Source organism: Coffea eugenioides, chromosome 11 (genome assembly GCF_003713205.1).
Source record: "Coffea eugenioides isolate CCC68of chromosome 11, Ceug_1.0, whole genome shotgun sequence".
Taxonomy (NCBI): domain Eukaryota; kingdom Viridiplantae; phylum Streptophyta; class Magnoliopsida; order Gentianales; family Rubiaceae; genus Coffea; species Coffea eugenioides.
Window position 1 is genome coordinate 22505067 of NC_040045.1, and position 25619 is coordinate 22530685.

Below are 25619 nucleotides of genomic sequence, written 5' to 3' on the forward strand. Positions count from 1 at the left end.
TTTGTAACTAATTAAGATAAATATTATATATATAATTATATACAATAATTATTAGTATAATTGATAATATCAATTATATTACATACACTAATATACAATATATAATACATATGACTAATAATACATTATTATAAGTTTGTAACTAATTAAGATAAATATTATATATATAATTATATACATATATATATATATATGTATTTATATATTTATTAATTTTTTTGGATAACGGGACGGGGTTATACTCCCCCCTCCCGCCCCGTTTCTAAACGAGGGGGGGAAAAATTCTCTCCCGCCTCATTTGCTCCCAACGGGCACCCATCCCAATTAGGATACCTAAACTTGAAAAGTAAGATATGTGTATCCAGGATGTCATATGAGATCATCGTTATCCTATTGAAGTATTTTCCTGTGCTCAGTCCTCCATTGCACCACGGAAACAGAAAGTGCAGGAGCAACAATCTGGAACAGCATAGATAAGATAGTGGCCCTCAGTTTTAAGGGTTAAAAGGTCATTACACGATTAACTTCGGTGTTGTATTTCATCTGAATCCAATTATATGATACATAAAGATGAAAGGGAAATTGATAAAAGAATGTATAAATACATTTATAAAAACATCCTTTCCTCATTTGCATTAAGATCTCTATCTATTTGATATACATTTTCTATAACTTTCAATATGCATAATGCATTGTATAACAAATCCTGCCAAAAACACAGTAACACATTGGCAGCATTCTGCTGCTGACTAAAATTTTCGGTCCTAACATTTAACTCCGAACTTCGTTCAAAGGAAACAGTGAACATCTTTCAGCCAAAACTGAAGGGCTGTTTCATGGAATAATCAAATATTGCTTTATCTCTGTTTTTCTGCCCCATTCCTCCGTGTCCAACTGTGGATGCCTCGTTAAAATTCGAAAGATAATAAACCAATCAATCATCTCAAGGAATTGTACTAATCAAGTGCAGCTTTGTTTCTACGACCAGATATGGGCTTAGGTAAACCGTCAAAGATTGGTCTCGTAATCACTGCAGAGGAAAGGGCCTGCAGATCTGGCTTCAAGCTCCACTTTGTTGTAGGCCATAGGGATGACAAAGTGCCATTCTCTGAATCTTGCAAACTTGATGTACTTGATGATTTCCTCACGCCACTAAGACTGTCAATTACAAAAGATTCCCCCAAACCTATAGGAATAGGGTTTGGCAAGCCTGCTTCAGCTTCAGCTCCAGGTAGAGTTCGATTAGTTGACTTGGGTCTCAAAGCCAAGCCTTTACCAGTAATTGCTGAAAAGCCACTACCACCGCTATTATCCTCCTTCAGCAGCTTCTCAGGAGTACGAGAACTAAAATCAGCCTCAGATTTCTGACGCCTTCGCACTAGAAGCTTTTCAATCCAATTATCCGAGTCACTATCGGTACTTTCTTGAGCAGACAGATGATCATCTAGGTGACCATTTTCTGTAGCAAAACCATTAGCTTCACTTTTAGATTTTCTATGATGACTCAGTGGTGGGTTCAGATTACTGGAAGGCCTGGCAAATGGCCCATCCTCTAAATAGTGAGCTCCACCTTTCCAATACACAGCCATTTCAAAGCCTTCTGACGCAGATTTCTCCTCTGCTGGTTTAAGACCATAATAACCTTGTAAACTGCTCATGGCTGGAGAGACCTTCCGCTGAGGAGAAGGCGTCAACTTCAGTGACTGAAATGAGTCAAATAAATCAGAGTGCCTGCGGGTGGGTTGAGTCTTCTCACAGCCACGTGGCCTGCAAATAAGCAATCACAACCAGCAACAGTTTAACCATTTTGGATTACTGGAAGAGAAAAGCGAAGCAAAAAGATAAGGAGGATGCAAAGCTATAATTATCAAATTCTCAGCTATGTTTCAGATACAGATATAGTTACCAAAATCAAAAAGGACACCAATAAATATAATAGGTCCAGTTCATTGTTATTCACAACCCACTATTATCGTGCAGTTACCAACATGGAACTGGATGGCAAAAGGCACTTTTCTTTATTGTACCATCATGATTTAATCAAGCAATGAGTTTGTAAAGTATCATCCTTATTCAAACATATCAGTCCCAATTAAATAGTAAATTCTTAAAAACTCAAAACTTAGGTTTGCCAGACAGCAATTTAAACCAAATAAAACAGACTCTATCAGTTAACTTATGAGACTAAATGTCTTTCAAGGCATAATGTTAATAGGCATCTTCTGAACATGCTTAAACTTAAAAAAATCCACAATGTCCTTTTCGCATTTTTAGCGACATCTGAAATAAGTTCATGGATAAATTTGCCACTTCTAATTACCAGCCAAGACAGTTGTCTTTTCTGCTTATTATGATACGACCAAAGCACATTTCTTTACATAGTATGGTGCTTTAATCAGGCAGGGTGCAGTGAACTCTTACTACCAGAATCAATTAGAATGTGGAACAACAGTTCTAATAATGGCATAAATCCTAATATTGTAGTATCTTTAATTTAATGTAGAATTGGATAAAGATATGCAGGGAGAGAAAATCAAATTCATTATCCTACTACAGCAAGATATTAACCTTAGTTAAGTAAACGAAAAGAAGAGTTAGAATGTTTGTTGCCCAACTCATAAGCAGATAAAAGTTGCAAATTCAAACATGATAAAGGCAAATTAAATATTCTAATCAAAAGTAGGATGGGTCAAAAGAATATATCAACTGTGGAGTATCCTAGTGATAACAAGCTTTTGGCACTGTACTTGTATCTGACCGAAAACAAACTCAATTAAACTCCACAACCAGCCAAAGAAACTCATACACGTAAAAATCTGGCATGACGTAAACAGGTCTAACTGTTTCGTCTTCAGCAACGTGGCTGCCTATGCACTGCTTGTCAGTTTCTGCCAACAATAAATACACCCACACAGCAACTAGAATGCAAAAGGACAAAATACATCCATAATAGGAATGCAATCATCAAATAGAAAGTTCAAAGAATCAGAACCAAAAATGGTTTTCCGCAAATATCAGATACACACCACTTGCAACTCAGAGCTGAGGATTCCCAAAAAAAGTATGTTGGGCATATATAAATGTAAGAACAATGGAAATTCTGTAGATTAAAATGTAAGCATCAAGCACATGAAAATTGCTATACCCTTGTGTATCCAAACCATTCGATAAGCTGGGTGATGGAGGATGCCTTCCTGGTAATGGTATTTGAAGCGTCTTTAGAGCAAACATTTGGAGATCTGACACCAAGCCATTCATCCTCTTTATATCAGCCACCTGATACATCAAAAGCCACCAATGCCAAATACAGCATTAATATGGCATCATAACCCAAAAACCATTGAAAGAAAATGAAAACCCCAAAAAGACAAAAGCAGTTAGAACAGCACAAGCCCCACAAATACTATGCACTCAAACAAAACCTCCAGTGTCAAAACAAAACAATTCTCCAAACATCAAAACAAAACCTGAGTGTCACAGTGCACTGAAATTGGATGATAAACACATGTAGAAGTTACTTCATCATCCAATTATCTCATAATACAACAAAACTACGAAACATACAACTTTAACACATTCAGTATACATGCCAGTTATCTTAAATGAATAAACATACTCCGACATGCTATTTTAAATGCAAACCAAACCAAACATAATCTCTAGAAAATAGGGGAAAACCTTAATTCAAAACATATATTGCCCTTTCATTTGGCCGCTCAAGCGTTGTTAGTAAATACTTTTCCGATCAGAGTTTTGGAGTTCAGACCTATACTTTCCTTCTTCATGGGTTAGGACTTCAAATGCGCCCTTTTCACTAATTATACCAACAATCCATATGGTCGATGTTTTCACAACAATCAAATCTCCAATATCAAAGGGAAAGAAAAAACACACACGAGCACACACATAATTCATATATCAGTTCAGCATTTTCAAAATTCAGCAGGATAATTCTGCGTCCGTCCATATCCACGCAACAAAACAATATTCAAAGCTCAAAGAATCGGATCCTCACCTCTGGCTCAAAGTAAAAATTTCTAGGTTAAACTAGCACTGAACATAAATAATCAAAAAAGCGAGATTTCAAAATTATTATCACTACTGGACGAGAGAATTTACCTCTACACCGTATTTGATAGCGACACCGGCAAGCGTATCAAATTTAGAAACCGTGTGTTCTATATAACCACCGACACCCACGGCCGCCGTCGGCGGAGGTGAATTCACAGCAAAAATTTTGGCCGGCGTTGATGATGACGACGGCGACGACGAAGAAGAGGACGCCATTCCCGTGGATCGATCCACCTCATCATAATAATCTCCAAATCCGAACCCTCCTCCATTCATTCTCCTAACCATCCCAATTTCTGTACCAAAATTCCTAATTCCCCGGAAAAACAAAAAGAAAAAAGGAATCCAGTTGGCCAATTCCTGTTAAGAATCGTGCATTCTAGCATGAAAAACAATAGTTAATGGATCAATTTTCACAAGTATTGTTCTAACTACATAGATGTTGAAAGGAGAAAAATGGGATTGGGGATTGGGGGTCCCTTAGATCTGGTAGGAAAGTAGGTGATCTGGTGCTTCAACGGGGTGTTTTTTTCATGTGTATTAAATTCTTCTTTAAGTTCAATTTGACAAAAAAAGGGGAAAAAATATATGCTATAGATAAAAGAAAAAAGGAAGAAAGTGTGAAGTCGGGGAGGAGGGTAACGGGTGTCAAAAGCCTTTGAAAAGAATGGTTGGGTTGTTGCATTCTTAAGGCCCTTGAAAATTAGGCAACCTGGGCGTCTATGAACTAAAATATTTAGGCAAAAGTACGTTGAGCTATTAAAAAAAAGGAAAAAGTAGGATTATGAGATGCAGTCATTAAACTTTTGAAAGTTTCGTTTCGACCACTATATAAAGATTGATCTATATTATATAGTGGTCGAAATGAAACTTTATAAAAGTTTAATGACTATAACTCATAATTCTACTTTTTCTCTTTTAAATAATTTAATAGTGTACGCACTGCTAATATATTTAAAATTATGTGATATAACTGAGTTATAAATTGTTAGGACAATGGGAGAGAGATTAGGAGTGTATTTGATAAAACTGAAATCTAAAATTTGAAATTTGAATCTATTAAATTATTGAATTATTAAGTATTAAATCTAATAAATTTGGTGTATATCACATTCAGTAATAAGTAAATAGTTTATCACTTATTTTTGTAAGCAAGTTTTACCTAAAAATTTCAATATCACTTAATTAATTTTGATGTTTAATTTTTGGTTATCAAATGTGTTTGAACATGTTAAAATCTGAATCCATTAAATTTAAGTGCCTAATTGGATTATCAAACGGGCCGAACTCATATAATTTTGTGTTAACTGATCCATATATTGCTAGAAGCGTTGTACTATTGCCCATATTTGCTTGGTTAGAAGACAAGCTAATTTCACATGACTACGTGGCATTTTTTTTTCCCCGTAAGCAGGGAAGATGGACTTAAGTAGGGAGAGAAATGGAAATTTGTGCCCAGAAGTTTTAATTTTTGGAGTCTCAAGGCCTTCAACATTAGTCACTAAATTAAGGGCTTCTCAGTCATATTACACTTGCAAGGCCATATTCATTGCTTTTGCATACTCTTACATGCATTTGAATTGTCTTAAAAATTAACAAAAATTTGGTGCCTACACATACACATAAGAATATCTATATATATATATATATATATATATATAAGGAAAAATTACATATGTATAGAAACTAAAGAAAATATAACACAAAATGTGTGATTTGGATGTCCCAAAAAAAGGTCAGCTGTTTTTGAAAGTGCAAATTAAGATTTTCACACATCTCTCATTCTCTCATTTATCTTCAAAAAATGGCATGCATTTTATATGACAGTTGTATTCAAATATTTGATATTAGGATATTAGAAATTCCTGCAACCGTTTTTTAAAGTTCATGCTCAAGATTTGGCCGAAAAAAAAATATAAGGGCCAAATTTCATCTTGTACCTCGATTTTTACACCATATGTAAGATTCACAAAATTTTGTTCTATAGTTACACGTTATTGAAAGTAAGTTACGCCAAGTGCAGACAGAATTATGCAATATGCATTTTGCACAAAACCGCTTCAAACGATTTTCTGCTAACCGTTGGTGCCCCTTGTCCTCGCAAACCATCAGTTGTACTTCCACATGCAGGGCATCAATGTACTCACACGTACAGGGCGAACCCAACTGATTCGACACCATGAGATAACAACATGGTTGTTTAATATGAGCTATTAACGTTCATTCGGGCAATCAGGGTTGGAGCTCAGGAGCACAATTGGGTGTGAATTGTTGATGCAACAGTTAGTTTCAAATAGACCAATATTAGATTTTTGTTGCGGATCTGAATATGATTCCAAAAACTATTGTGAAGATGCCAGCTAAATTTAGATATTGTTACATAAGTTCAAGGTTACTGTTAACGTTTTAATAATTTTGTACAAATTACGCTAAAAGGAAAAAGTTTATAAGAGAATGAAAACTTCGTAGAAAAGGATGTTTTTGGTTAGTTTCGGCTTCAATCAGAAACATTTCTTTTTGACTTTGAAATTTTGAAGTTTATGAATTGTTCGTCTTGTTTGCTACTTTCATGATTGCCAAGTTAGGTTCTTGAAGATACTTGTTGCTTTCAACTTGTTTTATTTCCAATTCAGAACAAAAGCAGAACTTGTAAAATTTGAAGGTCCAAAAGGCACTTGATCTCGTTCAAGATTAAGATACCAACTCAAGAATATTCGTCTACAAAGAACCGGTGATTGCGGAGTGTCTACAGGTTCTTAAGAATTCCAAAATCACAATTCTGGTAATGTAAAAATTCCACATGTAAAAAAGAGTTTAAAGTTGAGAAAATCATTCAAAATATTCATCATATTTTATCAAATGAATTTTTCCGTCATGCACTTTTAAAATGTTAATCTTACGTTCTCTATAAATTCAAATTTGTAAAATTTGGTTTCAATTTAATGATCCATTTGGATTGTGTACTTTTTAGGTATCTATATAAAATTTTATTATAACTTATTATAGAATTTCTTAAAAAAATTATGTGGAGAAAATGAAAAAATTATTTTTCCTTTTATTTTTTCCCTTTTTTCCACTTTCCTTCTTCCTCCTTGCCATCGTTGCTGCTCCAACCACTGCCGCAATTACTGCCTCCCCTTCCCTTTTCTTTTTCCTCCCTCCCCTCCTCCCTCCGTCCTCCTCTCCTCCTTCTCCTTTCCCTACCACACCCTCTCTTCGCCCCGATCCCCTCCCCCTTCCCCTATGGCGTGATTAGTCCATAGCCATAAAGGAAGGGAAAGGGGGGCAAAGTGAAAGGAGAGAGGGATAGGGGATGGCGGGGAAGGAGGAGGAGAAAGAAGGAGAAAGAAGAAGAAAAAAAATGATAGGGAAGGGTGATGGTAGCGGTGAAGGTAGCGATCGTGGCGGTGGTGGTTGACTAAGGTGGGAGACGAGGTGGGTGGAAATGGAAATAGTTAGGGAGGGTGGTGGCCGATGAGAGGAATAAGTGTGTGTTCTTGGTTATTTTGGGATGTGCTTTTGTAAAATTTATTGAATGTTTTTACAAGTTTCTGTCGCAAAAATTGGAGAAAGCATTGCCTCTTGGAAACAAACAAAAAAATAGGCCTACCAAAACAGATCCTATATTTTGGACTACTTTTTTACCCTAAAATTATCACATGACCAGGATACAATTATTTATAGGTGTACAAAAATTTCATATCCAACTTTTTTAGTGGCAGTACTGAATATAGATTGAGTTGGATCTCACTTTTTTATGACAAAAATGAATATAGTTCGAGTCAGATTTTATTTTTTTAGAGATAAAAATAAATATGAATCAGGTCATTTATTTAACTACAAATGGAATCCAATATTTTTTGCCCAAAAAAATGATCATGTGTGGATCACATAATAGATTAAGGGTAAAAAATGGTCAAAAACTAAGTTAAGATCAAAATTTACTAACTTGATTTTGTAAGAAATGTAAAATTATCATTTTAAAAGTGAAATATAAAAAAGTTCATTTGACAAAATATGATGAATGCTTTAAATGATTTTCCCTTTAAAAGTTTGTATCATGTTATCCATACGTTGTTGGAGTGAAAAAACATGGATACAAATTTATATGGTCTCGTGTCTTTGGAAATGGTTCCCTCATCTCGAGTTTCATCGAGCACGGAGGAGTTATGTCAGTTCCCACATTCGATTTGATAATCTTAGAGCAGGATCGGTTAAAAGAACTTCTATAAATCATTTCAGTATTTGCATTTCTCACATATAATGACTGAAGAGTTAATGAGCAGATTTCCTAACTATCAAATTTGGCATTATGGAATGCCACGCTCAGAACCAGAACCAGGAACTTATGAGACAGATAAAGTACAAGAGTCCCTCTAACAGTAGTCTAGCTACCTTGATAGATGACATACTTAGCATGCAGAAGATGTTTCGCATGTGCTTGTTTTGCTTGGTTAATGAAGAAAGCATAGAACGAAGTAAAGAATTAAGTTCTCATGCCTTTAGCATCATTGTGGATGAGGAATGGAATTTACTCAGTGCTATGTGAGCACTAGTTTGTACAATTCTTTCGAGCCTTTGCTCGTACATGTAATTTCTTGTTACAGTGAATGAAATGATTCTAACGTTTCGAAAAAAAAAAGAATGCCAAGCACTTGTTTGCATACTTTGCAACACCTGATGGTAAATAATGTTAAGAATCCGAATAGGCTATACTTTCTAATATTCATGTGAATTATTCGTCAATTATTTTCCAATGTTATGAAATTTTATAGGCCAAACAACTGAAGGTCTCGAGATTGAGCTGCAAAAGAGCACTAATTTAGTTTAGAATTAAACACAGAGAAACCAAATTGTGGCCTCATTTGGGGTTGCGGTGCTTTTGGCAAAAAAGTACTTTTAAACTGTTTGATGAATATTATCCCATAAAATTAAGAGTAACTTTTTTATGTTAAAAGCACTTTTAACAAAAATTCAAATTTTATGTTTTTAGCGTGGCTTTTGTGATTTAAAAAATAAAATAACAAATTTAATCATCTTATCCTATATAATGAACAAAATAAAGAGATAAACACTTTTAAAAATTTTCAAATTACACATTATCTAATTCAATAAGTACTTATTGAATTATGTGTCTAAACAATATATTTAAAACCACTTAAGCAGTTATTCTTTTAGATTCTTGTATATGGAGAAACTCTCATCCATCTTTTATTAGTGCTGCACTTGTTGCAGATTTGATTTCATGATTAATAAAATTATTTTATTTTATTATAAAAAAATCACTTAAGCAGTTGATAAGTACTTTTATTAAAAGGCATAATTTCAGAAACCTCCCCTGAGGTTTCTGACAGTCTCACTCACCTCCTCTGAACTTTGCAAAATATCAGATACCTCCCCTGAACTTATAGTTGGAGTAACAAGATCAGCCCATGTCAGAAAAATGAGCATTAAAAAATATTTTGAGGAGTGAGATGATATTTGTGTTCCACATATGCCCTTTTTGCTTATCCACAACTTGAGCTAAAGCAAAAGCAAAAAAAGAAGTAATAAGTTGAACCAGATAGAGACAAATGCAGATGGCTTCTTCAAGCAATATTACAATGCTATTTATATTTTTTTGTTTTAGCTATTAGACATTTATTTAGCTAATATGATCATTCAATTAATTGAAACATACTTCTGGTGATATAAAAAAAATGTATAGTTTTATAATTTGAGTGGTTAAAAGTATAAATTTTTACTAGTTAAGTCACAAAAAAATTTTCACTATTTGGTTAATTGAGTGAATGGCAATTGCAGTTAAATAAATAGTGTAACGATCAAATAACCAAATTCTCATTAGTTTAATAACTCTTTTTGCGATTTTCTCTATGGAAAATGAAATGAAGTAGCAAGATACTTCATTTCATTTAGTGCTAGATACTTTAGTTGATATATTTTTAAAAAAAAATTAATTCACACTGTAGTTAGTCGAATTTATTCAACAAGCTTCCTTTGAATACCAGAACTTAGGTAGATCCGATTTTCAAAAAATTCAATAACCCAAATTGTGTCGCATCACTTTATGAGATGATGTAATATACAATTTACGTCATTGAATTTTTGAAACCAAATTTACCCAAATATAAGTAATGAGTTACACTATATAATTATCTTACAAAAAACAACATGAAATACATGACTTTAGAGAAAGGCAACACTAGTGCTAAACTCTTCATTGGTGATTGTACTACGAATAAAAAGTGTAAAGTGGAATAGAAGGTATATCATAAGTTATATCAAAAGTTATATTTCTATTACTCATTTAACTAATTCTATCAAAATAGCTTCAAAATATATCATAAGTTATGAGGGTATATCTGTCAATTCATCATCAATGATATCACAAATAGGCCCCAATAATCTGACAAGAGAGGTATCTGATATTTTGTAAAGTTTAGGAGAGGTGAGTGAGACTGTCAGAAACCTCAGGGGAGGTTTCTGAAATTATCCCTTATTAAAACCTTTATTTGAGAAGTATTTTTCGATAAATTACCACAATCCTAAGTGGGCCTAGGACAAGTGATGATTATTAAAAGGTTGAAAACAATAGTATCAATCTATCCATGAATTTTGGTTTGAGAAAGTGAGAGTTTTGAAATCAGAAAGTTCCATACTATCAATGTCTTGACTATTGATACCGCTGGAAAGTTGAACAGAAAAGTGAATGAGATGATGGGACTAAAAGGCGTGTAGTCGTTATGGGTGTCCATTTGTACGTGGAGCTTGTCGACGGCTTCCGCGTCCCGTCATTGGCTAGCAAAGACCCGATCCGACTTCTCTGGCATAAAAACAAAGGCTGCCCTTTTCATTCTTAACTAGAATTTTGTCCCGTGCAGAAACAAGTTTGTTTTCTTATATTATATATATTAGTATTAGCCGTGAATTTGCACGCAGCTATGAATAATTAAAAATATATATAAAATAACATTCTTACACATACATTTTATCTTTGAAAAATAAATTAATGTTTTCGGTGCTGTTTAAATCTTTCAAAACTTCTACACGTAGATTTTATCTTAATATAATATTATACATTAAATATGCAAGGTAACAAAAAGATTGATATGTATTCTTTAGATTTATATGATTAAAAACTTAAAACTATATATTTGCATTCAAAAACTTAATTATTAGATTAACAAAAACATTAATTATTAGATTTATATGATTAAAAACTTAAAACTATATATTTGTATTCAACTAAATATCATATATACAAAAATATATTTTCTCCATGAATGAGTTTTAAGGTTCTAACAACGTTATGTAGTAACAAATAAAATAAAATTATATAAAGTTATATACATATGAATAAAATAAATTAAGAAAATTTACTAACACAAATGTAGTTTGGTAAAGAGAGAGGAAAAGTATAATAAGAGATTATTCAAATTCATTTAGAAAGGATTAAGTCGTTAGAAGAAAGAGAAAAAAATTAGGAAAATTGATTAGAGAAGAGTTATTTATCAATATGCGTAAAACTCAGGTATCCAAATGACCCATCAATTCTGTTTAGTTAGGCATGTCACTTAGGGTGCGTTTGATAAATTTGAAATTTGAAATTTGAAATTTGAAATCTGATTCCATTAAGTTATTGAATTGTTAAATACTAAATCTGATACATTTGAGTGTATATCACATTAAATGATAAGTGAATAACTTATCGCTTATTTTTAAGAACAAGTTTTGTAAAGGAAATTCAATGCCACTTAATTAACTAGATATTCAATTTTTTGTTATTAAACGCGTCTAAACATGTTAAGACCTTAATCTATTAATTTTAAGTAATAAATTCGGTTATCAAACAAGAACTTGGTTTTGTAAATTAGTATGATTCCAATCACTCTTTAAAATTTGGAAAAAAAAACATGTTGCTTAGGAGAGAGAAAATAGGTAATTAAATTAAAACATATACATGTATATATATATTTTGCCATATGTCTTTATATATATATATATATATATATATATATACATACAATAAAAGTCGTATTCTAATATTTATCCATTTATTCTATTTTTTTCCTATATGGCTGCTTGACAGAGCGAGTGTCACATACTCGCTCTCTAATCATCTATGCGCTTCAAAATTTCTTTATTTTCTCTCTCTCAATTTTCCTTTTTGATAAACCTAAGCAACAATCTCTCCAAAATTTTCTCTGTAACTTTCTCTCTCTTACCCGTTTCTCCTTATGGCAAACTCTCAATGGTTAAAAAATGGAGTTTGATAAGTCTAATCTGTATCATCTTAATTTCATCTTGACTTCAAATCCCAACATCTCAGTTTTATCTTGTCCTAATAGTTTCAATTTCTTATTCATTATTCGCCAGCTTTTACTATTTCCTATTCTTTTTTATTTTCTTCTTCTTTCACATCTTTCTTTCCTTTTAATTTCAAACATTCTTAAAGATGAAATTTCAATGGTATTGTTGTTTTTTTTTTTCCTTTTTCATGTTGTGTTCAATTAGGCTACTAATAGTGCAGGAGGTTGCTGCAATTTGGTTATTTCTGATCATAAGATCATTCTTCATTCAAGTTATTTTCTTTTCATAGTGACCTCTAAAAGCCATTTAGATTTAGTACAGAAACTAATATATGCCCATTTTCTTATGTTGGTTCTTATGTTTCTACATTGGAGGCTTCTATTGCACGTATTGAAGTTTCAATTTTTTGGTTTTGCAGGTTCGTTTGGTATTTTACTGTTTAGCTTAAACACTGTTGCCTTATGTTGTCAATTATATCCTAAATTTTCCTTTTCGTTTTCTAGATTAATAAAAGCTATCTTGGTTCGTCACCTATTCCAGATTTGTTCTCCTTGAATGCTAATAAAAAACATATGGATTTGTCTATTGCCTTTTTTCTAATAGATTATATGACCGAGATTTCTACATATTTGTGATTTAATAATAATAGAAAAATTACGAAGATGCAGTGGGTAGAATAAAGTTGCCAAAGAATGGGAGCAAGGTGGTGGTCAGGCAAGTGGAAAGAGACAATATTGCTAGGCTTCTTAAAAAAATTTAAAAAAATAGAAGGCTACTATTGAGAAAAGCAACCTTCCCTCTCTATTCTATTTTCTTTTCATTTTGTCCTAAAACAAAAATGAACATTTTAAAACCGAGATTGACGTGCCCAATCTTAGTTGTTAGGATCGCGATCCGGATCGTAGAATCGTACAATCCTACTATCCGAATTAAGGCTAACGATCCAACCTACGATCTTGATACGATCCTATTATTTTTAATAAATTAAATAACAATTTTAGTATGTTGACTATATCTTTGTGTAGAAAACTCGAAATTGAGTGTCGTTTGTTGCGTTGTAAACTATATTCAGAGTGCTTTAAATCCATGTAAATAATTAAGCCCAATTCCAAACCTAGAAAATTTGATGAATATTTAAATTTGACTCATATAATTCACTAAAGTGAATAAATGATCTTTGTTATATGTTATCACATGGAGCTAGTGTTTTGTGTCTTTATTATAATAAATTAATATGGTTTAGAGCCTTTAGAAATGAATTAACCTTAATTAACAATATAATTATATTGATTGCACATGAATTACATTATTTGTTACTATATTTATGAATTGCAAACTTAAAAATTATAAATATGACAATTTATTACATTTTTTGTAGGATCAACCGATTCTACGATCCGATCCTACGATCCGATTTTGCAAACCAAAAAACGATCCTAGGTAGGATCCCGATTTTGAAAACCTTGCAGCCCAATTTTTTGTCTACTCATATAGCTAACTATTAAGTAGAGTTTTGTGTAACTTAGAGCAGATTATTTCTAATTTTGTTTCTCTTTTTCATCGGCAGTTTATGTTAGAATCAGTTTTTGTTTCAAATGAGAACTTTTCGTTTGTGATTTCATTGGAATAGTTGTTTGGTGGAGGTAAGATATATATCTTTGTTATTTGTTCTGTATTATGATCTCAATACTATGAAGTTGTTCTTTGAATATGGGAATAGTTAATGTTTCATTGGGATTGTTTTATTTTCATATTGGTCTTCCAAATTCATGAATTGAAAATTTCTCTACAGATTGCCCATTATGGCTCAAAATTTATTCATGAGTGTTTTTGCAAAATAATCTCCATCTTGACAATTTTATTATTTTTTCAAATTAATTTCTAGTTAATTATGCAAAAAAAAGAACAAAATATTATTGCTGCAATTTAGTTTGATGGTATATTTATTCCAATATTTTGGAAAAGTTAAATAAATTTGTTTGTCAAAGTCTCTTCCCTAAGGCTTCAATCATATCCATCAAACTAACTAAGAAAAGATAAATTTTTCAAATAGGTGTCATTTTTAAGGATTAGCTTTCCCATTTTTTAAGGTTAATCTTTTGCTTTATCTATTCAAATTATATTTGTATGTCTGACATTTGGGAATACAATTTACATCTTCGTTAAACATCAAAAAATTGAGGCTTAAGATTCCATCAAGTGTATCCACTATTTCACTCATTTTTGACATAAGGATAATGGGCTTAAGATTGGTCAAGTTTTAGGCAAATATTTTTCTTGAATACAGGATTGAGCTTAATAAGGAAATTATGTAAAATTGAAAAATTTGAAGGAGTTAAGATATCACAATGCCTTTGTTAACAGGACTTCAAGAACTAATACTAATGTTTTCTTTTTTTTTTTTTGGTGCTTTGTAAAATATTTTTTTTATTAAACTAAGCGTAGGCACTGAATATATTATGTTTTATTATGCATGATTTGTAATCATGTTAGTGCATTTAATAATTATTATGGCATTTTACTTGGTGAATTTTATGAATGTATCTTATTTTCCTCTTTTTAAATAGATTTTTGATATGTTAGTTTAATCACATTTATAACTAACTCTTCATACCCATTTTAAGGAAATATCTTTGTTGTTCAATTAATATCTTTGTTATGCCAAATAACTCTATCCATTTCAAAAATTTATTATATACGTAACATCAAAACTTGCACATAAGCTTCTTCGCTTTTTCCCATTATACTGTAAAAGTGACTAAATGTCACCATGTAATTTGAATTTACTTATGGAAATTAATCTTTGAAACTAATTTACACCAACTAAAAACAAATATTTGTACATAATAAAACATTATAAGACGTGATTACACTAGATCTTTTATTTAACAGCATAATTACTAAATCTGGCCCAACTTGATGGATGAACTGCTCGTTAGCTTAACCAAACACAGTCTGGGCCGGGCTAAACCTCTGATTTTATCGGATGAGGTGTTGGCCGAATCAAATCTGATCAAGATTGTTTGACCTGCCGATTCAACTAAGAACCCATCTGGCTTTGGTTACCTTCTTTTTTTTTTTTCAAATGAATGTGGTTCTTTATTTTTTTTTTTTTGGACCAAAATGCATCTATGGTTTTTACAAGGTTGCATATTGGTTCTCATTTTAAATGTGCATAAAACTTTACCACCTGCTAAGTTTTTATTTGATAACTTTATGTTCCTTTAAATAAATTTGTTTATTTTTAATTATGCAATTAATAATTTTGACTTCCAAACTAAAATTGTTATTATTATGTGATAATTAGTTGAGTAGTTAGAAAATTATTTTATTTTTAATCAAAAAATAAAAAATTATGCTATTTCCTTGAATCTAAATGAAATAGTTTTGTTTTATGTTTGACTACATAGTTTATTTTTGTAATAGTACAATAAAATGAAAATTAAGTCTTTTAACAATATTTATATTTTCATTATATATTTTCTAAACACAATAATTAATATCTAAAAGCACTTTATTATATTTTTTTACTATACTAAAGTAACTAATTTTATTAATAAATATTGTAGCGACCCTCTGATTCAACCATGAAGTAGTAATACATCTACCCAGTCTCTTTGTCGAGTTAGACTTAATAACTATGCACAATAGTTTTGTGTGTTTCTATATAAACTAGAATTTTACCTGTGCCTTAGTACTGTCTTTTTTTAAATTTATTGTGAATTTATACAAATATGAATAATTTAAATATAAAAATTAACAACAATTTTACATGTTCATTCATATTAATTTTAAAAAATTAATGTATTTTAAATGTTCAATTATTTACTAATCTTTAAAAATTTGTTTACATAATTTCACTATAATATGATAGTATACATCAAAGAATATATCCCATATCCAAAACTTGGTAGATATTCTTTTTTATAAATATTCTTTTAAATAATTTAAATTTTTATAATGACCATAAACCTAGAATTATATATTTATACTTGATTAAGAGAAAAAGATCCATTAATCCATTTTTCTTCATCAATAAATATTCAATTTCCAATAATATTAGTAAATCTATAGATGTAACAGTTAATTCTCTTTTTTGCACTAAGTTAATTCAAAATTAAGAATAGATGATGAACAATTTGAATACTAATCAATGATATGGTGGTGAAATTAAGTACTTTATAAGAAATATAATATTTCAATAATTGTGATTTAAAAAAGTTTTACTATACTTCTATGTAATAATTTGGTTGAAAGCAGATATTATTAAGACAAGATTAGTTATTTTAAAATTAAAGATAATTTTTAAACATATAATATAATCATTATAATAATTTGATAGAAAGTAGATATCGTTAAGATAAGATTCTTATTTTTTAAAATTAGAGATAATTTTTAAACACATAATATAATCTAAATAGGATTCACTATGGGTAAAACTCAAGTGACCATAACCCATTAATTCTCTTCAATTAGGCATGCCACATAGGAGTGAGAAACACTGTGATTAAAATAGCTACTTTCATATATATATATATATATATATATATATATATATATATATTAGGGCCCTGATAAGGTCTAGATACGGGTCTTAATTATGCAAAACTATATCCTACCTAGACTTATAATTTTATTATAGGGCCTTGATTTAGGTAGCATCAAATTTTAAAATTTTGAAACCCAAACCAATGAAAAGCATGATAGAAATAGGATAATATGCTCATGAGCAGTGCAAAATTGTTCTTATTTTGTGCTTTGTTGGTGGGTGCTGTATTTCATAAGGAGAATATAGGGTAATCACACAGTTCACACTTGTGAAATGGCTTATCTATTGGATTAATCATCATCGACATTTGGGTCTTTATTGAAAATAAATTCATCATATTTAATTAACTGTTGTCCCTTATAGTCAAGAATAAGCAGCAATCACACATTTAAAAAATTTATAAATTGCCCCATAATGACTAAGAGTCAAATGTATGTGGGAGGCAAAAAGACTAGTATTCCCTTATTGGAGAAATTTACTCTTTTCTTTTTTCTCTCTTCTTCCTCATTTAAATTATGTTTAGATTTATTTTTCTGTCTCTTTGAATTTGTTTTATGATCTACAAATTTTGACAGTAATGTATTAAAGAATTTGTTTATTAGTTACATGAGTAAATTTTATATGCATTGACTGTGTATAATTAATGATACATGTGCAAAAGTTAGATTTCAAATTTAAATTTTGTATAGTTGTCATTTATCCAAGGTTAACAGTGTATACACTGCCAATATAGGAAAAATTAATCCTAATTAAATAATATTTTCTTATGGAAATATTTAATTATCATGAATTCTTATAATAAATTAAAGAGTATATGTGACGCTCCCACTTCTCCCAAGGGCGAACCCAAGGATATCGGCAGGACGCTTGCCCAACCCTCGCCAGGACTCTATACAATTTCAATTGAAACTTAAGGATAAATAACCGAATAATAAAAGTCGAAGGTATAAAGAAAAGTCGCTTCCTTAAAATATTTATTCTTACATCACAAGTTACCAAAAGTACATCAACATTCCCCAAAATATACAACCTCCAAAAGTTGTCTAAACAATTACATTCAAAACCCTAATCAAAAGTCCATCAAGTTGGCTTCTCCAATTCTTTCCATTTCGGCTCCTGTTAAGGAAAACAAAACTAATGGGATGAGCTAACGCTCAGTGAGGCCAAGAAAAACATGCAAACACATAGTTCAAGTAGCAATAGCACTTAAGCGAGAAATAAAGTTGTAACATTCAAACAATTCACAATTTAAAATAGACACACACTCAATGAGGATACAGGAGCTTTCAGGAGTTAGGTTCCACTTGCTTCGCCAATACTCAATCAAATACTTTCACCGCAATGACACTCCATCAACCGGGTTGGTATTAAGTCCGTAGAACTCCATTTTCTTCACAATTCCCGTTCACCGTTACAACCCCCAGTCTCGGGCCCGCTCTTCTATAAAAGGCACTACTACTCGAGTAAGCCAAGTGAGATCTCTTAATAGATCAAGTTTACAATTATCTCATGGTTCACCGAGTTTTTCGACCAAACCCTTGTTGGCTCAAGTCGCAAGGTCGGCCAATTGAGATTTGGGCGTCCCCCAATTTAGTTGTAGGTCGAGGAGATTCACTCCAAACGACATCCAGTCAACCAAATACAATTCAGTTATGAGCAGTTTAGTTATACAATCAGTTAAAAGAGAACGAGTGTGATAACGTACACACTCGACTTAACAATTATAAACCATTCAATCCATAAGAAACAATTCACATAATTGCAACAAATCATGCACTTGACACTCATCAAATCAAAATAAGGGAGTAAGTGCAAAAGATCTTTAATGGTCGGCTCCGAGATTCTCTTCAAGATCCTCTTGAGCGCCTGAAGACATAACAATTAACCATCACCCATAAATACTTAAAAACTCCTTGCCAAACAAGGAAGAATGTACGTTCGTTTTAAGCTAAGACAATGTCTCAAAAAGCCTCAATATCTCGAAAATCGAGATTCAAAAGTGAGGGTTTAATAACACAAGAGAAATTGATTTCCTCCATGAAATCGGGTTTAAAATGATCAATCAATATCAAAAGATAAGGAAAAGTTTCCAAAAACTCATTTTCCAACAAGTCATGAAATTTCAGCTCTGCTCGATAAAATTGCTAAAATCAGATCTTGAGATTGGGAAGTCCAAAAATGGAAAAATTTATATTGTTGGAAACTAGATTCAAGGCACTAAAAGTTCCTGGAAGACACTTTTCCAAGATTTTAAACGGAAAGCATCATTTTTCAGTTCAAAGTTTTAGTTCCCAGAAGACAGGTTTGAACCAGTCTTGGTTTTCTAGAAATCTTTGAAAATTTGGCATAATTCACAAAAAGTGAATCCACCCTTGAAATTTGTAACACAATAAGAGTTCCAAACAAGGTTTCAAACACGACAAACGGAACTAAATTCGGAGTTTTGAGCGTCAAGATATAGTAGCTTAAAGTCGGCTGACTTTTATACACTGATCAAAATTTCCAGATTTGAAGAGTCGTCTTTGGAGCGTTATTTGGGTATCGAAATGGTATTGAAATTAATCCAAATTTGATACAGTGGGCTACCTCTCTATCAAATTATAGGCAAAAACTCATATGGGAAGGCAGTTAACAAAATGACTAAAGTTCGTGAAATTTTCAAAGCAAATCTGCCAAGCCACTCTTTCTTTCATTCCAAAAGTTTTTGTCAAATGAAATCAATCCCAATTCACTCCATTTTTGAAATCAAGGGTCCAAAAACATTTAATAAGCAATTGACATCAAAATTTTCGAAACAAAACATCCCAAAACAAGTTTGACCATTCGGATAGCAAGAAAGGAAAAACTTCTAGTGTTCCAGCTTTGTTGCACTTTAAAAATCAGACCACATCTCACTCAATACAAACTCAAATTGGGAATGGTCGGTGGCGTTAGAAACCTGGTTCAAAATTCCACATTTCATCAGAAAGGGTCATTTCCAAAATCAGTTCACAAGTGAGAAAAAATTAAGCCACAAGATGCAGTTTCTCCATTCCTCTCGGATAGACAATCACAACAGGATAGTCAACTTTGTTAAATCACTACGGTTCACTCAGTTCGAACTAACTGGTGATTTTATACCGTTCGAAAGTTATGAATGTCTAGTTTCAAATTCCGTAAACAGCACTCAATTTTGACTTTTGTACAACAAGTTATGTTCAAATAAAGAACTACTGTTCAGCTGCTCTGATCACGATTTCCAGATTTCTTCCATTTTCGAAAACTCTAGTTTTGTGCAACCAAATGAAATGATTTTTACAAGGCACTTTGTACATCCAATATACAACATATATCCATCCATGTCATAGTCAAATAACCAACAAAAATTTGAAATGTAAGCAAGATAACAACAGGACAGTTTCGGCCAGCTCTAACCTCACACATTTCTCAACTTTCTCTCCATATTTTAACCATAATCCTCTCATACAACATATAAACAACCATAATCAAACAATTACACCTCAAGTCAGCTACCTATAATCCACCTCAAGACCACTAGCCTAGTGATTAAAGTAAAAAATGAAACACCTCAAGTCTTCTAACTTATTTCTTGCTTAGGGTTGTAAACCCATGCAAACTAAGCTTCATTCTTGAAGAAATTAGAAACATTAAAGAAGGTGAAGGGTTACCTCTTGAACCCCAGGTGAAACCAGAAATTTTCCACCACAAAACCTTCAAGAAAATCCACAAGATGAAGCCTTTCTCCAAGCTAGAACTAATCTCCAAGTAGTATGTGATTTGGGTGAAGATTTGTGAGGGAAATGGAACAAGATTTGTAGCAAGATGAAGAAGCTTCTTCCTTCCTTCCTTGAGAGAGAGAGTCAGCCGAGAGAGGTATGAGAGAGGGGAGGGTTTGTGTGTTGTGAATCTTGTCTTGGAAGCTTTGAATAGGGTTCGAATAGTGTCCCGTATTACCACTTTTCTCTCTTATTTATTTCACTTGTGCACTAATTCTCAAATGTAATTCCTTTAACACTGTATTTACTCACTCTTATGAGTCTAGTATAACTTTCTCAAATCTCCACTTAGTCGTTCCTACGCGCAATACGCGAACTTTCTACTCGCGTGCGATAAGGCAAAATTTACGAGCAATTCATGTAACGATAATATAATTAACTAATACTAGGGTAAATAATTATTTTAAGAATAAAAAATATGAGTCTTCACAGTATATATTTGATAAAGATAATTAAATTGTTTCCACTTTTATGATGAATATCTTATTATGCATTATATGCTAATAAAATAGAAATTGATGATTTAGTAAAAGCATTTTACGTTAAATTTTTTCTTCTTTATCCTTATCAGTAATTTTTTATTCCTAAGTATGTAATATTATTTTCTTGTAAAAAAAATTAATTATCAAGTATTATCATAAAATATTAAAAGTATATACTTAGTGAAAGTAATTCATGTAATTTCTTTTGTTACAAGACTCCAAATTGTAACATTTGTGCCATAATTATATGAGCAAATTATCCAGATGGCCATTGAACTTTTGGAATTGTTGAGTTTTGGCCACTGAACTATTAAAAGAAAGGTTTTGGCCTCTGAATTATGTAAAATTTAGATTTCGAGTCATTCCGTCAAATTTAGTTGTTAACCATACCCTTTCTTTTGTCTTGTGAATTGTGCGAGCACTCAAATCTGTCATGTTTAATGATTAAATCTAACAGAATGGCTTGAAATCTAAACTTTAGACAATTCAGTAGTTAAACCAGACTTTTAATAGTTTAATGGTCAAAATTCAATGATTCCAAAAGTTTGATGGCCATCCAGATAATTTGCTCTAATTATAACTATATTGGGGAAGCTAAATAAATTAGTCTAAATGATGGAGTACTACTAAGTTACTAACTAAATATTACTTCTCACTAAGATTCTAATCTTTCATTAATGATTTAAGATTTTTACTAATTGTTGAGGACCTTCAAAACTTTGAGCATTCAATCATCATTCTCATCCTCTTTAGGAGTATCACAGAACTCATACTCTTTTTTCTTTGCAAATACACACATAAGGACATGTATACTGATCACATAGATTACATAGATAAATTTTTTGGCAAAATCTTTGCGTTTGAAAAATAATAGTCCATAGTTAGTGGCATATTGTTCATAATATATTGTTGATAATCATATCATATTTTAAATTGTATTACGTAAAAGAATATGGCACTATTGGTCTTTGAATATTTCTCCTACAAATTAACCTTTTTACGAAGATAGCCAAGAAGACTAGGACTTATAAGGCCTATCATCATTGTTATATTTATATTCTTATAATGATTCATATGTTCTTTACCATATTTATTTATGATCATCAATGATTTCTTGATATTTTTCATTACCCATGCAGTCATACATAGAACATAATATTCATCAAATATAGCCACTTACATGATGGTTATTATATAAATATTTGAAATTATCCATATGATATCCATTTTTCAAAAAAAGGGCATTTCGAAACACAAATTTATAAAAGTAACTTTAGTTTCTGGTGATAAAATGCTATTTAAAAAATAATAGTTTGTAAACCAAAATTTCAAACACCAAATGTTATACAAACTGCCCACCTTTGGTCCTTAACTTTTCAAGTATTTTCACCACTTCTTCGTTATCTTCAATCCCTAAGTATAATTCAATTACTTTTCAATCAAAGATATACATGTGAAATCATAAAAGCAATAACTTTTACCCTTCCTAGATGCATTTTTGATTATGTGCCCCTACTCAGTCATGTTCGAAGACATAAAGCACCATGAATCCAAGAATAATTTCTTAAACTTTTCACTAGGAATGTTATAACTACGAATTGTTTGTGAAAAAATCATAAGATTTAGAACCTCTAAAAGCTATTATTAGAACTTTAGTGCAGATGATGTGAAGTTTTAAATTCAACTATACTTTAATTACTACAAATATATAGATCGTATCCGAGTATAGAGAGAATTCAAATATCAATCTCACAATAAAATTTAACCAATTACCAACATTTATTGAACTCATTTATTATTTAGACTAACATAAATGAAGGTAACTAAATCTACAGTATAAACATGTCACATAAGATAACAAAACTAACAATAAAAGGCTCTTTAGGGTTTTGAATTTCCAATGAATTTACTGGTTAACTAAGTTTGATTACCTTAGTTAAGCAATGGTGTAGTTTTCAAAAGTATGTGATACCTACTTTTGCCAGTATACTAACTATACTTATAACTATTTTATACCTACTTTCTGGTTATGAAACTAGGTATAAATTCGTTAGATTTCATGAAATTACTTGGTTAAAAGGCACAAAGGTGCACCTCTACTTTCATGAGTACATTTTCTAGGTTTAGCACTTCTATGAATTAATATTGAAAGTATCACTACACCTTTCAATATCTTGAAATAATCACTATTAATGGCATGATAATCATGATTAAAATAGCAAATGTCCTCAATAAACTGCTTAATATATAAGCTTAAATAGCCAACAAATATTACAAATAAAGCATAGAAAATACATCCAATCTCTAGTCATAAAATTAACAAAACATTAAGACAAAGAAACAAACAAGAATTTTGTGTTGAAACTAAATATTGCAGTTCAAATATAAGAAATCAAAAGTGTAGAGAGAACAAACTCATTTGTGAGCCTCCAATCTCTTCTTCTTCAATCTTCCATCTTTATCCATGTTTATGATGACGGAGCATCAAGGACCAATGGCGATCAATATCAAGTCATTCGAGTACCAAGTGGTCCCATCACAAGAGCTCGTACCAAGAAAATGCGCGAATCCCTTCAAGCTCTTGTATGCACCATCCAAGAAAGAGTTGGAAATAATTTGAACATCATTGAAGGTTTGGAGAATGAAGATTCAACAATATACACCTTGCTCCAAGTTGAAGAGTCAAGCGAAGGCTAGTTGCTTAAGAAGATCGAGGGCAATTTAGTCATTTTGTCACTGTTTTCGTTATTTATTTTGTTAAATAAAGTCAGCCATCAACAACTTAGTTTTGGCCGACCATTAGCTAGTGGATGTGAGTAGGAAAATCGGCCCAAGGCCTAGCCTAGCCGAAATTAGGGTTTTCCAAACCACTTTAGGTTTAGACAAGTGAATCCAATTCACTTTAGGTTGGCAATTGTATGGCTATATATAGCCAAGGAAGAGACCTTTACAATCAGTTTTTGCATTAATAAAAATCGTGAGTTTTTCACTTTCTCTTTCCAAGAGAGTTTCTTTGAATATTTGAGAATCTTTCTCAAGTTATTCAAGTGAATTTATCAATCAAGTATCTCCTTAGTTGTGGCGTTCCTCTACCTATAGTTTGGTTCGCTAATTCGTTAAGTAGTGGGTTGAGATAATATCAATATTGTTTGCTACTTCGGGGATTAGATTGGGTCAAATTTTTGCTGCTCAAACCGTTGGTGATTGGTTGTCTAGATCGTGTCCAAGTGTAGATCACATCAGTTGGTAATCAGAGCTAGTCGACAACCACCGGGTTATATCTTTCCTTTTTGTTTATTTCGAGTCATATACGTCTATTCAAATCTGGTCGTGTGTCAAAAACAAAAAAATAAAAGAAAGCAAAAAAAATTCAGTCGCTAGTTCTTTGTTCTTCGTTTTTTTGCTGTCCGCAATTTTACCTTGTCATCCGAATTGTCCCTTTTGTTGCTTCTGTGATTCTTGTCTTTAATTGTGTCTTAGTATTGTGCATTTGAGTCTTGAAGTCGTTAGAGTCAAAAAAAAAAAAGGGACAATAAGCAAAACAAAATTCTGTTCACTAGTTTGCTTCTTGAAACAGAAGTGTCTCTGAACAAGAGGGCTGGGAGTATTGTCTTGTTTTGCACAAAAAGGCTGTTTACAATAGTTCTTGAAGTTCTTGATAACCTTACCTTGTTTCTTGGAATTCTTGATATATATCTTGAAGGGGTGGGTTGGTTCTTGAAAATCTTGAAACTAGCGAACCTTCATTCTTGTTCCTTGAGTTGCAGCTGACCTGGTGTAAACACCAAGCGAAAATCCTGTGTTGTTGAAGTGAGATCCGAATTCAAAAGAAAGAAAAGAATTTTGGTTGTGTTACAAAAAAAAAGGAGAAAGAAGAGAGAAAAGAGGGAACCAGAATCGGATCACAAAGTGGAAACCTCCTTGAAATAGGGAATAAAAAAGAAACTGACTTGGATTTGCTAAAAGCAAACCCTAGTCACCCCAAGCTGACCACTTCGGACTTGCTTGCTTGAATTGGGGAAACCAGCTACTAAAATACACACCCACACAATCCAAAATCACCCAAGAAACATTGTTTACAACTTCCAAAGAAATCAGCCACGTGCAAGAGTCGGGTAGAGTACTTCTAGGCTCCACAAATTTCTGTTATCCGTGTCCTTCATTAAGTTGTTTTCAAATCTGTCCAGGTTGATAAATTGTTGTTTTTGGGTCGTTTACAGATTGTAGTTCATGTTAGGGGTGTCCAAATAGGGTCCAAACAGGTCTGGTCGTTGGTTATCTTGCTAGAGTCCTTGCCGAGTTCAAACTCTCACCGCACTTGAGTCACTCTTTTGCGGACTAAATCCGAAAAAATTCCAAAAAACTCTTGCTTGTGTAATTGTTGTTTTTGAGTCATTATTCGGTCTTCAAATTCCAGCTACTCATACGCCA

At 32.0% G+C, this 25619-nt stretch overlaps 1 protein-coding gene across 1 annotated transcript; it reads right to left on the reverse strand.

The window, feature by feature from the left end:
• Positions 1 to 586: 586 nt before the first annotated feature.
• LOC113751124 lies at positions 587 to 4710 on the reverse strand. The gene is made up of 3 exons (XM_027294997.1): positions 4120 to 4710; positions 3146 to 3276; positions 587 to 1767 (listed from the first exon to the last, which is right to left on the reverse strand). The coding sequence occupies exons 1-3, from the start codon at positions 4357 to 4359 to the stop codon at positions 957 to 959; spliced, it is 1182 nt and encodes a 393-aa protein (XP_027150798.1). The 5' UTR covers positions 4360 to 4710; the 3' UTR covers positions 587 to 956.
• Between the last annotated feature and the right edge of the window lie 20909 nt (positions 4711 to 25619).

Excerpts from the sequence above, each read along its gene's own strand:
- LOC113751124 (XM_027294997.1), bottom strand. The coding sequence starts at position 4,359 with ATGGTTAGGAGAATGAATGGAGGAGGGTTCGGATTTGGAGATTATTAT. Across the intron at positions 3,277-4,119 it reads CTATCAAATACGGTGTAGAG|GTGGCTGATATAAAGAGGAT; the intron begins GTAAATTCTCTC and ends TTGATGTATCAG. Across the intron at positions 1,768-3,145 it reads AATGGTTTGGATACACAAGG|GCCACGTGGCTGTGAGAAGA; the intron begins GTATAGCAATTT and ends GCTTATTTGCAG.